The sequence below is a fragment of the Glycine max genome, chromosome 14 (assembly GCF_000004515.6).
Source record: "Glycine max cultivar Williams 82 chromosome 14, Glycine_max_v4.0, whole genome shotgun sequence".
NCBI classification, from domain to species: Eukaryota; Viridiplantae; Streptophyta; class Magnoliopsida; order Fabales; family Fabaceae; genus Glycine; species Glycine max.
Window position 1 is genome coordinate 4,138,601 of NC_038250.2, and position 14,999 is coordinate 4,153,599.

Consider the following 14,999-nt stretch of genomic DNA (forward strand, 5'->3'; position numbering starts at 1 on the left):
TGAATGGTGAGTTTTACTTCTACCGTTACTACATATCTTCGTCATTTCTTTGTAGTTAAATTTTATCTTTTCTTTATCATATATTTCTTTATGTGCTTTCTTGAGGTGGAGGAAGAGAAAAGGGAAACACATGTCCATATTTTAAATATTGCTGTGGCTATAAATTTATTCGTAGCGATGATTAAAACTATCATATTATTGCCCTCAATTATCATATTGTGCACTTGTTTACGTGTATTGGAATGTTAGCTTTAAGCGTAAACATATGGAAGCCACTTGATAACCGTACGTGACGCCTTGAGCCAAGACCGATTGTTTACATTTTTCTTAATTTGTTTCAATTAATCACAAATATCTTTACACATAGCAACCGCGAATGTCTTGAAGTGTCTTCCTCTGTCCTTTTCGTCCCTAGTATCCTTAATAACGACTTCTTCCTCTTATCCAGAGCCAAATCCAACATTGTACCATACACATTTATACATACAGAAGAAAAGAAACATGGAGTGAGGTTTCACGAGCCTCATTTATTTTCTCAATAGGTTTTAAAACCTAAAACATACAAGAATAGAACAAACAATACAAGAGCCTAAGTAAGGTCTGACCTAAATTGTCATGACTCAACCACATATATACCTCTACTAGACGTATGGATTCATACTCATCTCTAATGACTTACCCTTAACCATTAGGAATCATTCTCGTATAACCCCTCACAAGGTACTGACATCCATGTCGTAGTCATTATACTTGAGCAAAGATCCTCCAACCCATCAAGTATGTACATTTCACCAATCTGGGTGATGCTGAGAGGGATCACGGTTACCAAGTCGATTTATGTGATTTGTCACAACTCAAGGGTGCTAACACGTACCATTAAGACATTTATAACTCGGGCTTTTTTTTCATCTGTACGTTCAAAACTCAGTACCTTTACCCTAAAAACCTGAATGATGGTCCATGTTTTTCATCATGCAGTGTACCAAACTGTTATTTTCAAACATAGGCAGTCATGCTTCACGTACAGCATGGTCTTATTATAGTCCTAACACGGGGGATGCCTATCACATGTTATTCATCATATACTATTTGAAAATTCTCGTAAAGATTGAAGACCGCTAACTTAGCTAGTGATCACAAAGATATATCACACTTCTGTCTCAAATTATATTCACAGTAATCATCATAAAATATACAATGACAATAAACATTGTCAAAACATTCAAGAAATTTTTGTGCGCGTAATTAATAAAGCATGCATACACAACCTCTTTTATGCATAAATTCTAAATTTAATTTAATTTATCATTCTCTTCTTTTCTAAATTCTTAACTTGGATTATTTAAAAAGTATAAATTTTCTATAAAAAAATAACTATAGGTGATGCAAATTATCAATTTTTTAAACTAAGTTTCTTACTATATAATATTAAGAATAATACTTTTTTATGTCAAAGATCAGAGAATATGTTGTAACTACAGAGCATACTTAAATACTTACAATTTTATATTCTTATTTCTAAAAATTGTTTATACTTAAAAAAACCACTTTTTTCTAGACATTAATTTAGAAAATATTTTTATCCACTTACACGTTTATTTCCAATGTAAAATTGTGGTTGTTTTCTTATTATACTTTATGTTGCCAAAGATTATAATGATATAGATAATTATTAATATTTCACACTTTTTACCACTAACTTTAACTATTTGCTAAAATATATTTATTATTGGTATAAAATAATTTCATTTTGTTAATAAATTCCTAATGGCCCGAAAGCCCAATAACTAAGGAAACACAAGGTTTAAAATTGTTGTTCCTTTGAATGACCCAAAACCTTAATAGATTCATTAATTTTTAATAATTGATCCTTGTAGTAAAAAAAAAGGGAGGAGTTTACTATTTCTTTGTATTTATGTTTTTAGTGATGTTTGGTTTAGCATCACATCAAAGATAATGTACCTCAATTTATCGGGTCCAAGTAGAAGCAGCTCTGGATAGCTTATGCTTTTCCACATTTTTTATGCATGTTTGGGTGTTAGACATGGAACCAAACCTGTAATTAGACTCTAAACTAAATTAATTTGATCTGTCAAAGTTCCTGAATATTTTTTTGACCACTTTTAATATTTGTTATCAAGTAACAACATTAACCCGACAAGGTAACACAGGAGTTAGTAATTTAATGACTTATTATATCATCAAAGAATCTAATCAGATAGTCACATGCATTTTTTTTTATATAAGTTATGTTTTTAATATCTCATTTATTCTGAATAGTCCATGGCTTCATACTAGTTAATGAAAGCGCAAGTGATGTCCAATTCACACGTTTTCATTTTTGTGTAGCTTTCAGGCTTATGGTTAAATTGAATAAATGTCAGTTTATTTGTTCCATGTCTGTGAGAACGCAATCCATGACCTAGATTGAAAGATCTTTGGGTGTTGTTCTGGGGTTCACTTTGCCCAAAGGACCATAGGTCAGTTAGTAAATAGCAAACCCCCTCAAACCTCTACGAATGAACCTCACCTTACCCGGACTATCTCATGACAACTCGACATACATAGTGAATTAATTCAAAGGACGATGGGGTATTCATGCCATGCCTCGTGGAATAACTAACTTCTCGGCCAATGAATCCCTCTATAAATATATTAAATCACTTGAGAAAGATTGAGCGGAGATTGATTATACAAGAAAAGATTGATGTAACCACTGAGGAAAAAGATGACAAAAAATCAGTTAAGTAAATTCTTGATTTTTAGCTAGTAGAAAAATAAGGAGAAGAGGAAGACTAAAAATGATGTTAATTGGAGGAAATCATGGAGGAAAATGTTAGACTTGATAGTATTTTTGAAACTTTGATTTTTAATTGTACCAGTTATGTAATTTATGTAATTGATTTTGACAAGACTTTGTTATTATTATCTATAGTGAGGAAGATTTGAAAAGAACACACAATTAACATTTTAAGGATTTATTTGTTTTTCTTATTTTTAAAATTTAAACAACATCATAAAGATTTAAAATTGAAAACTTGAACCATAACTTTTAATTATTCTAACTGGTTATTTAAAAAAAATAGTTTAAAGGCTAAAAAAACTAAAATTATTTAATATTTTATACAATTATACTAATCAAAATACTTCAATTTAGAAACTAAATTTAATTATTTTTACTATAAAGGGTACAAACAAGCGAATTCCATGATACTTGCCTCTACTCTCATTTATTAACAAGTACATATATACCCGTTTAAAATATAGAAAGTTACTTGTTTAAGTATCTGTCGTCTATCCGTTGTGAATTGAGTACGGATAATTTTGTTATCCCTACTCCCACCAAGGTCTCACTTCTTTTGGAAAAAAAGTTATAATATTTATATGTTAAATGTAATTTTTATCCTTTATCTTATTTTTTATTTCAGTTTAATCTTTTATCTTTTAAAAAAATTATTTAAATTACTTATTTTTTAAATTAATTTAAAATGATTCTTTTGTTTATTAAAAATTGATATCATTAATAATTGTTTATACCTAGATAGATAATTACTTTGTCCTTAAATGTATAATTCACTTAATTATAAATGTATCCCTAAAAGATGAAAATATAAAATTTAATCCTTAAAAATGTAAAAAATACAACAAATATATATATGATCGTTAATTTTTATCCACCACCATTAATAAATTAATAAAATAACATATATGATATAGAGGGACGAATTTATTACTAAAATGATTGTCAACATAATCATCTCTAATTGTCAATATAAGAACATATTTGTCATGTAATATTTTCTTTCTTCTTACTCTCTAGGATTATGAATAGGATAAATAGTCACTTTTGTCCATTAATGTGTAATTCGCTGACAAATTGTTAGGAAGAAGCCATTGCAGCCAATAAAGCATAGTAGATAGTTAGTTAAATCTGTTGGGTTAGTTACCAACAAGTTGTTAATACCATTAGTTTGTTGAGCTAGTTATGCATGTAAATAATTGTAGTATATAAGAGTTGCATGAATGAATAAAAGGCATGCAGAAAAACTTAGAATTAGTATCAGACTTTCTTAGGAGGAGCCTTGCCTCGAACAAAGGCACTACCCCACCCTCTGTCTCTAACACAAATGTATCTCTGAAAGATGAAAATATAAAATTTAGTTCCTGAAAATATAAAAAGTCCGACAAATATATTCGGTCATTAACCTTTGTCAGTCACCGTTAATAAAATAGTCAAGATTCGAATAAGTGATATATGAGATATATTTATCTTTTATTTATAATAGATTGTGACTAATTATTATAATTTGAAAATTTTTGTAATGATTGATATAGTATTACAATGTTTATTTTGGTAAACTGGTACAACTTTTATTTTGTATAATTTTTATTGTGACAAACAAACTATGGTTGATAATCAATATTATCGTTATTATTATGTTTGGTTTAAATTATGTTTGTCAATATATATTTTTTAAGTGATTATTATAATGTTATACTTTTAACGATAAAAATGATGAAAATTTATCCTAAAATTATATTTTACCCTTAAATGAAACAAAATTTTAGGTCTAACAAATTAGTCAAATTAGAACATACTAATATTTAGGTTCAATAAAAAATTATTGACATTTTTTATCCAATAATAATAACTTATTGACATTTTAATTCAGTAGAACTTACTCACATATAGGTTCAAACAAATACTGGCATTTTCCCCCAATAAATAAATAGTGAGATTTTCGTCCAACAAAAAATTAGTGATATTTATGTCCAAATATAGCATCTTATTGATATTTTTGTCAAATTTAGTCAGCATGATTACGTTGACAATCATTTCAGTGACAAATTTATCTTTTTTTCATTTAGATTATTTTATTAATGGTGACCAAGAAAAGTTAAAGATGAATATATTTGATGTACTTTTTATATTTTTAGGAACAGTTTGTATTTTCATCTTTGAGCTATGCATATGTCAACACATTCATATTAATTTATTTAGGATCATTACAGTAATTTAATGTTTTATTTTAAAAATTGAAAAATAAATCTTCTTCCCACTTTTCTCACGTCTGCCTCTCACCAATATACTTTTCTCTCATACCCTTTCCCTTATTTGCGTCTTACCATTATGCCTTCGCTGCATAATGCATCTCACCAACAAGCCAAGTTTATCACAAAGGTCAGTCAAACCGCCCATGAAATATTCATGAGGATGAATTTGTGAAAACTAATGGCTACTTTAATTCATGATTTAAATGGAATTAGACCCAACAACACATGGCACTCCTTGCCTTCAGCGGATAACACTTCCAAATTGTCTCCATAAGATGATTATTCAATATTCACCATCTATTGCAAATCCCATAATAATTAATAACCATGAACGCATTTCCTTTGTAATTTAATTTTCAATTGAATGTTGCATTTCCTTATTCTAGATAAACAAAATTGACTTCAACCATTGTCTCTCTTGGTTTGTTATCGTACATATTCTTCAAGTAGGTCCTTGATGGTGCCTCTGAAATTTTCCTTGAGAATATGATGGATCAGAATTCCGAAACGACGGAGAGAGAAGAACAGAAACAGGTTTTATTTTTTAAATTTTAAAATAAAATATTTAATTATTATAATAACCTTAAAATAAATTAATAAAATAAGAGATGTGTTGAGATTTTTGTCCTAAACTTTTGATGTATTGATACACTTCAAGAGATCATGAGTACATATTAACAATTATATATATAAAACCTTAGTTCCCGCCGTCCATAATCATTATTACACATGATATTTAATAATATTTTTTATTTAATACTTAATAAAATATTATTAAAGTTTATTAATAACATTTAAAAAATAAATTGAAATATATAATAATAAACAGAAAAAAAAAAATTGCCCCACACTTCTTCCACATCGTCATGACAATACTACAAGAGGGATTGCTCGACAACAAGGTTGTCATCTTCGACTGCTTTGAAGTTTGGGCCGTTGCCTTATACTAATGTTAAAAAATGGGCTTCGAACAGGATAGATATTTTATTTTTTATATTAATATCTTTAATAATTATTTTTAATTTCATGACATGAAATTTAATTGTGTGTTGACGATAACATCATTTACGCGTACTATATTTTTTAAGAGTGGAGTTATTAGTATCTTTATAGAATAGTTTGATCAATTTTAGGTAAATTTAGTTAAAGTCGAAGATAAATATATCCGCCAAATATTAATGAGTACCAGTTTTAAGAATATTGATTAACAAATAAAAATATTATTAATACATTACTAACATTTTTATAAAAAAAAAAATCAATTATTTGATTTTTTACCAAGAATTGGAATAAGCTCTGGAAGGAAAAGCATCTCATAGTCATAAACTTATAAAAGGAGGATTTGCAATAATTTTTCTTTTGAACAGCTAAATTCATTGGAGGTACCAATTTTTCTTGCCTTGTCTGGTAACAGCCGTAATCACGAGATGTCTTCTATTTTATTTTATTTTCAATAAAATTGTTAATCTAATTATTTATATAATTATAAAAATTTCTTCCTCTAAATTTATCGGTGCATTGCAAGGATATTATCTAATAAAATTATAAAAGGAAGATTTGTAATAAAAAAAATTCGAACAGCTAAATTCATTGAAGGAAGTACCACGGTACCCCATCCCAGATACAAGTAGTAGCAGTCAAACCAACATAAAGCGGCTCTATTACTGCTAAACAGAAAAGAAACATATAAAACTAGCTAAGATTTGCGATAATAAATTGCCCTTGATAAATTATTAGCGGTGGAAATTCTACCTAGGTTATACAAATATGAGAAATGATAAAAATATATTTTCTAATACATTTTTTAAAATATATTATTTACTATTAATTGAAATATACTTTTATATTATAAATCTAAATCTTCACTATGAACAAGGACATTTTTAAGAGTTATTCTTCAATGAAATTGATAGTGTTTTTTGAAGCTTCCTTAAATAGAACATATTTTGGAGTTATTATCATTCTCATTGATACCGTCCTACATATGCAAAGTGTGAAAGTTACAAAGCAAATATAAAACATTGCAGAGTACACCAAATGAATATAAATCATCTTCTATCGTACCCCATATGTTTCCATATATATGCCCATACAGAATCTGTTGACATAGAACATTAGACCCCGAGCACCCTACCCAAGTTTAATCCACGTCACACCAATCAAGAGCAATGATATACAAGAGTTAGCATTGACCTTTGTCCTGCACCAACTCCACACATAACTTCAAAGTTCTCCTCCATGTGTTCCTTCCATCCTAATTATAATGGAGTGAATAGATATTTTGGTCTTTGTCTTATTTTTGTAGTCATTTTATAAATTAGTCTTTATCTTATTAAAATGTAAAAAATAATCTTTATCTTTACATTTATTATGTAAATAACTCTCTACTATTAAAATTCAATTTCCTATTAGTCATATATTTATGTAACAAGTCTTAGTCATGTAAGCAAACTCATGTTTTTGGACTGAATTGAAAGGAATGGTTGCCCCTTTTCTTTTACCTCTCTTCTCTCTCCCCCACTTCTTTCCCCCTTTTCTTCTATCCGCCCCCACTGTGTACCTATTAGGTTGCTCGCCCTTGTATTCGAGATCAAGGGAATTTCCGTTAAACAAAGAAAGCAAGAAAGCGAGAAGGAGAGAATAATGAATATATTTCTGCCTGTTTTATTCAATACAAAGGAAATTATTTATAGCCAATGATTGCACTACATGATAACTACTACTATCCACTACATGATAACTACTTCTATCCACTACATGATAACTACTATTATCCACTACATTAACTACTTCTAGAATGATAACTACCCCTATGACAGGTTTCCATGGCAGATCATCTTCTTCCTAACATTCCCTAGCCCATCAAAAACACCTTGTCCTCAAGGTGTTGGGTACAGAAAACAGAACCTGGATCCCAAATGAAAGTGGGTGTAGGAATTAATGCCTAAAGATGGTTGCGGAGACAGAGCCCTTTGGCAGCAACGAGAATGGCGAAGAGGAGGAGGAAGGGGTGGTGGAGATTTGTGTCCCTGACCGTAGTGGCACACACAACAGAAAGGGAGAAGCAGATGTCGAAGGGAAGGATGTCGCGGGGCTTTGTGTGGGATCGGTTACTGGCAGCCGGGAGGGGGTCGAAGGAGAGTGCGTGGTGCTTGTTAACGGGAAGGTGGGAAGTTGCCATGGGAAGGGGAGGCAATGTGATTTCTGCTGTTGGTGGAGGCGGCGTGGTTTCTGCTGTTGGTGGTGGCTTAGCAGAGGAAGAAGATAGGTTGGTTACCTTGGGAAGTAGAAGCGGCATAGGTGTTGACTTCGTAGAGGCAGAAGATGGAGAGGGTTCTCTGGGTACCATGGTATTCAATATCCGAATAATGGCATCAAGTTTAGAAGCCATGGAGGTTTGGGCTGCAGCAGTGAAAGTTTGGGCTGTAGCGAGTTTGGCCATGGCGGCCTCGAGACGATCCACACAGGCGGCGGAAAGTTTGGTGTCCGCCATTGAAGAGTGGCAGGTCGGACCAATTGTTAGGTTGCTCGCTCTTGTATTCGAGATCAAGGGAATCTCCGTTAAACAAAGAAAGCAAGAAAGCGAGAAGGAGAGAATACTGAATATATTTATGCCTGTTTTATTCAATACAAAGGGAATTATTTATAGTCAATGATTGCACTACATGATAACTACTACTATCCACTACATGATAACTACTACTATCCACTACATTATAACTACTTCTATCCACTACATTAACTACTTCTAGAATGATAACTACCCCTATGACAAGTTTCCATGGCAGACCATCTTCTTCCTAACAGTACCACCATATCTCAATCGCACGCAACCGCACCGTGTTGCCGCCACCACCTATCCACTATGCCACTGCCACTGACAAAGGCTTCTGCATTTCCATCCATCTTTGCACTAGTTTCTGAGACCAATGAACTGAGGGGAGCGCGTGGTGTTGGTGCAGAGAAGCCGTGGAAAACTATTTATTGAGTCATTTATTTTGTTAGACAGGAGATCTAAAGACAAAGATCCTAACAACATGGAGGTTTCGTGATTGGCTCCTAGAGGAAGCAGAGAAGGCGTGATAGTGAGGATTTTGCAAGTGTGAACGTGATGATGATGTTGAGGCTCCCTATGAGTGTAGCGGAGTGGTTCCTTGCAAGCTTGAGTGCAGCGGCATCGAGATTCCCTCCGAGCGTGAGCACGATGGCGTTGAGGCTCCTATAAGCGCGGCGGCGAAATGTCGTGCCATTGTTTTGCTACCAAGAAACAAATAGATATTTTTTTTATTTGTTCGGTTTGAATTTGTTTTCTGAATCTGATTATTTCTCCAATTTTTTTTATTTGCTATATAATTTTTTTTTGGATCTACCATGGTTTGTTCTTTGGGGTCTGCTATGTAATTGATTCTCAAGTCCTCTTTTTTTGGATCCTTATGTGTAATTGATTTTCACTTCTGCCAATGTTGTTATTTTGGATCCACTTTTTTGGTCTGCTTTATAGTGCATTGTTTTTAAACTACCATTGTTGTTCTTAAAATTAGAAGAATGCATCTGAAGAAGGTTGTTCTTTGGCAGTGGAGGAAGAATTGTAGTGGTCTGCTAGTGTCATGCATGTTTGGAAGCGGTGGAGGTGTTGTTGTTGACGGCGGCTTCAAGTCTTGGTGTCGACAGAAGTTGGAAAGAATGGAATGAGAAAGGAGTATCTAGACTTTAGTGTCACGTTGGATAGTTTACGTGACACTATAATTGTCAATAATGCACTTCACTAATGGTGTTTACTTTCGAATTTAACAACAAAAACTATTTTACAATATTTATGTAAAGATAGAGACTATTTTTTACATTTGAATAGAATATGGACTAATTTACAAAATGACTACAAAGACAGGGACCAAAATGTCTATTTACTCAATATAAAGTTGTTTTTGAAAATTTGTTTGTTTTTTTATATTTTTTTAATTTTTAGATGTATTAATTATTTTTTTCTATATATTTTTATTTAATTATTTTTTTAAAATATTAGTGAAAAATAATTAAGTGGATAGAGAAATAAAAATAATAACATAAATAATTGATAAATTTAATACTATTAACTAAATTATTTTAAAAGTATATATATATATAAATTAATCCAAAGATACTACAAATTACAAAGAGTGATCAGTATGGTTCCATCTTATTCTCATTAAACAAAATGTCATTTCCGTGTCTCCACAAAGCCAACGTCACTGCCATCCACATAATACACACCAAATGGCTTTTGGAGCTATGTCTGTAACCTTCATGTTGACAAAAATGGCTTTGAATGTCTGTCTACCAGCAATACCCTCATTTCACTACCCCAAAGAAAACACCGATTCCAGACCTCATGTGAGAACCAACAGTGGAAAAATAAGTGATCTGCAGTTTCAAGTTCTGAATTACAAAACACGCAATTTGTTTCGCTGCCACTCTCTAAGATATTCCTCTTTTGAAGATTCTGTTATGTACTTATGTTTGTATCCTTCACCTTCCAGACAAAACCTTTTTTTTTTTTGAAGGAACCTGTATCTTCTACGTACAGCTTTTTATAGAATCCAGCATCTTCGTCATTGCCTTGGTTGTTTAAGGCTTCATATATATACTTCTTTCACTACATACTTACCATTCGCACCCCCACTCCAATTCCATCCATCTGGGATCTACTCACATCGTTCAATGTCCCCCACCAATTGTTGTTCCAGTTCTTGCTCCCATTGAAACTTTCCCATGCCATTCTCCCACCTCCACCTTCTCATTTTTTTGTTCCCAGATACAAAATAACCTGTAGTATTCTGTGACAAGCCTCTCATGACCCTCTAACTTAGCAAACCCCGTACATGTCTTATCTTTAATTACACATAGTTAACATTTGGTTTTATTTGTTTTTTCAAATACACTTCTTAATTTTTATTTCAAATCTAATTTGTTAATGAATCTGTCCAGTAAAATTCTTTACGACCATAAATCATACTCTTTTTATCTTTATTAAAACTCATAATCTTCTTAAGCGTGGACTTTTAACAATTTCACTAGACCCGTGCGATGCACAATGCGCCTGCATGGGTAAATTGTGGGAATAATATTTTTTTAGGATAAAACTTATACAGTTTCACATATATTTTTAGTGTTGTTGACCTTTAATAACAACCTTTCTTATTGTAAAAAAATAAAAATTAAAAAACATCCTTTCTTATGCAGTTTATTGAGGTAAAATTTATTGGAGAATTAGGATATAAATCGCTATAGGATTGCCTCTAAGTTTTATGCCTTTTTATCTATAAATATCAATATTTTTTTAATTTCTTATATTGATGAAAAACTATAAAATCACTTAATATTTTTTAATAAGGATATAACATTTTGTAAAAGTTTAAAACATCCAGAAAGAATTTATGATAATTATTAAATAATAAAAATAATAATTTTGAAATTACTAATTTAAACTCAAATATTCTTTTTCAAAAAAGTGTTTATAAAAATGTTCAAAGTTTAAAAAATACTAATCATAAAACCTTTTAAAAAAATCTTTAAAATCATTATATTATTACAACGTCTTTTAAAACTCATAAATTTTTTTATACTAAAATATTTTTTTTTGAAATTTTAATCAAATTACTCTATATTTTTTTAAGCTCAAAATTATTTTTTATATTAATAATTAATAATATTAAATTCTATTTTTATTTTTTTATTAATTTATGTATTATCATAAACGAACATTAATTTTTAATTCATATAACATAATATTTTTAAATTTAAATTTATGTAAGTAATAAATATGTTAAAATAATCTTTTAAAATTTTAATCTAATTAGTTAAAATTTATTTTTGAAATCTCAAAATTATTTTATATTAATAATTAATATTTTTTATTTGCCTCATTAATAATTTTAATAATATTAAATGCTATTTTAAATTTTTTTTCATTAATTTTTGTGTCATCATAAATGCACATTAATTTTCTATTGATATCATATTATATTTTTAAATTTAAATTTATGTGAACTTTTATGATTATATAAATTTACGTGCTTGTCCTTATTAGATTTTTTGGGGGGTAGGGGGATTACGATTGGTGTGTATCTCTTTATGTAACAAGGAAGTTAAAATCTATAAAAGAATTATGTTAAAATAATTTTTTAAAATTTTAATTCAATTAGTTTTTATTTTTTTTAAAGCTCAGTATTAGTTTATATTAATAATTAATAATTTTGGATTGCCTTATTCATAATATTAATAATTAATAGTATTAAATATTATTTTAATGTTTTCATTAATTCTTGTATTATCATAAACGCACATTAATTTATATTTTTAAATTTATATCTATGTGAACTTTTGTGATGTATATAAATTTACGTGCTTGTCCTTATCAGTTTTGGGGAGGGAGAATTATGCTTTGTGTATATTTCTTTACGTAATAAAGAATTTAAAATTTATTTTATGTTAAAATAATATTTTAAAATTTTAATTCTATTAGTTTATATCTATTTTAAAGCTCAATATTAGTATATTAATAATTAATAATATTAAATGCTAATGCACATTAATTTTTAATTGATATCATATTATATTTTTAAATTAAATTTATGTGAACTTTTGCTATATATATATATATTTACATGTTTGTCCTTATAGTTTGGGTGGGGTGGGAGTATCTTTCCCTGTTGACATTGTTGCTTATAACCAATCCAAGATACACTAGATATCCAATTGTTCGATATTAATTTGTATTCATTTTCATTACAGAGTTAAGTTGATGTATACAAGCATCAAGAATTCAATGCTACTTAAGTAATAAAAAAAACATTGAATGCTACTTCATAATATTGATAATTAATAATATTAAATGCTATTTTAATCTTTTCCATTAATTTCTGTATTGTCATAAATGCACATTATATTTTAAATTTATATTTATGTAAACTTTTGTGATGTATATAATTTATGTGTTTGTCCTTATCCCTTTTGGGCAGATCATGCTTGGTTTATATTTCTTTAAGCAATTAAGGATTTAAAAACAGAAAAATCCTAAAATAATTCTTTAAAATCCAACTAGTTTATATTAATAATTAATAATTTTGGATTTCCTTATTCATAATATTAATAATTAATAAAATTAAATGATTTTTTTTCGTTAATGTTTGTATTATCATATATGCACGTTAATTTTTAATTGATATCACACTATATTTTTAAATTTAAATTTATGTGAACTTTTGTGATGTATATAAATTTACGTGCTTATCCTTATCGATTTTTGTTGGGGAAATTAAGGTTGGTGTGTATTCCTTAAAGTAATAAAGAATAATGTCATTTATGTGGTTCTTTAAGAAAGAAAAAAACATAAACACATTCTTTCAAAGACATACATTATTTAATCTGAAAGATTGTCTATCTTATATTTGATTCCGAAACTCTGTTAAATTTAAAAGTAACTTTATTTGGCCGAAAATAAAAATATAAGAAACTTTACCATAAATTTTGTAATGATTTAATAGTATTTCATTTAAGAAAAAGGGGGTGAACAAATTAAATTTGATTTATACTAATTTTTTTTAAATTTTGTTCTTGCTCAGTCAAAGAAACTGAAGGACGCATTTATAGCAAATTGCAAGTTATCTTTCCCTGTTGACTTTGATGCCTATAACCAATGCAAGATACAATAGATATGCGCTTGTTTAATATTTGTATTCATTTTCATTACATAGTCATGTTCATCAAGCATTCAATGCTACTTAAGCATTAAAAAAAACATTAAATGCTACTTTCCGAAAATTAAGAATAACGTTGAGTAGGATATCGGCAGAGTGAATTGTGAGTTTTTGGAGAAATATGAATTTATTATTTGGGTTAAATTGGCAAGTTGGGGCCCTTCTCAACTCCAGCTATCTCCCTTCATCCTATATATAGAACCACTTCCCCACTGTTTTTCAAATCGATACGTCATTATCAAACATTGATTTGAAATTCACTTTGTTTTGTTTAGTTCTGAAAAATGTTTTCTAAGGAAACCATACTCATCCTAGGTCTCTTGACCATGGTTGCTCTTATATCCTCTAACGTGACAGCTAGAAACCTTGCTGAGACCTCCCCAATGTCTACAACGGGTGAGTTTGCATTTTGCTTTGAATTCTCATATACTGCAATTAAATTCGATTATGCATTGCATTGTAACGGACTAAATTGACGATAAATCTTGTGTTATGTTCCTTAATCGTAATTATTGTTTTTGTGACAAATGTGATTATGACATTTGGTCAACGTTTATGCGTTTGTAGGTGAAGTTGCTAAAGAGAAAAAAGTGACTGATGTGAAATATGAACAAAATCCAAGTCATGGGGTTTGTTCAACGTCAAATTGCTTTGGTTGGGGCATTCCAGGTTTTGGTAGTATCTTCCCTGGATGGGGTATCCCTATTGGTGGTGGTGGGCCTGGAGTTGGTGCACCAGGAATGGGCAAGCCTGGTGGTGACGGACCCGGAGGTGGTGGCGGACCCAAAGGTGGTACAGGGTCTGGTGGTGGTGGACCCGTAGGTGGTGGTTATGGAGGCGGGCCTGGAGGTGGTGCAGGGCCTGGTGGTGGTGCAGGTCCTAGTGGTGGCGGATCCGAAGGTGGTGCAGGTCCTGGTGGTGGCGGACACGAAGGTGGTACAGGACCTGGTGGTGGCGGACCTGTAGGCGGCGGTTACGGAGGCGGGCCCGGAGGTGGTGCAAGTCCAGGTGGTGGTGAATCTGGAGGTGGTGCAGGACCTGGTAGTGGCGGTTATGGAGGTGGGCCTGGAGGTGGTGCAGGGTCTGGTGGTGGTGGCGGGCCCGGAGGTGGTACAGGGCCTGGTGGTGGTGGTTATGGAGGTGGGCCTGGAGGTGTAGGGCCTGGTGGTGGTGGCGGACCTGGAGGTGGTGCAGGTCCTGGTGGTGGCG

General features: G+C 30.9%; 1 protein-coding gene across 1 annotated transcript in view; it reads left to right on the plus strand.

Moving 5' to 3' along the window:
• The first annotated feature begins 13,968 nt into the window (after nucleotides 1–13,968).
• LOC106795759 (glycine-rich protein 5) overlaps nucleotides 13,969–14,999 on the plus strand; it is a 1,154-nt gene continuing 123 nt past the window's right edge. Inside the window, exons 1-2 of the mRNA XM_014766655.3 lie at nucleotides 13,969–14,186; nucleotides 14,358–14,993. Coding sequence (XP_014622141.1) covers nucleotides 14,075–14,186; nucleotides 14,358–14,993 — 748 coding nt within the window. The 5' untranslated portion in view covers nucleotides 13,969–14,074. The remainder of the gene's footprint in view (nucleotides 14,187–14,357; nucleotides 14,994–14,999) is intronic.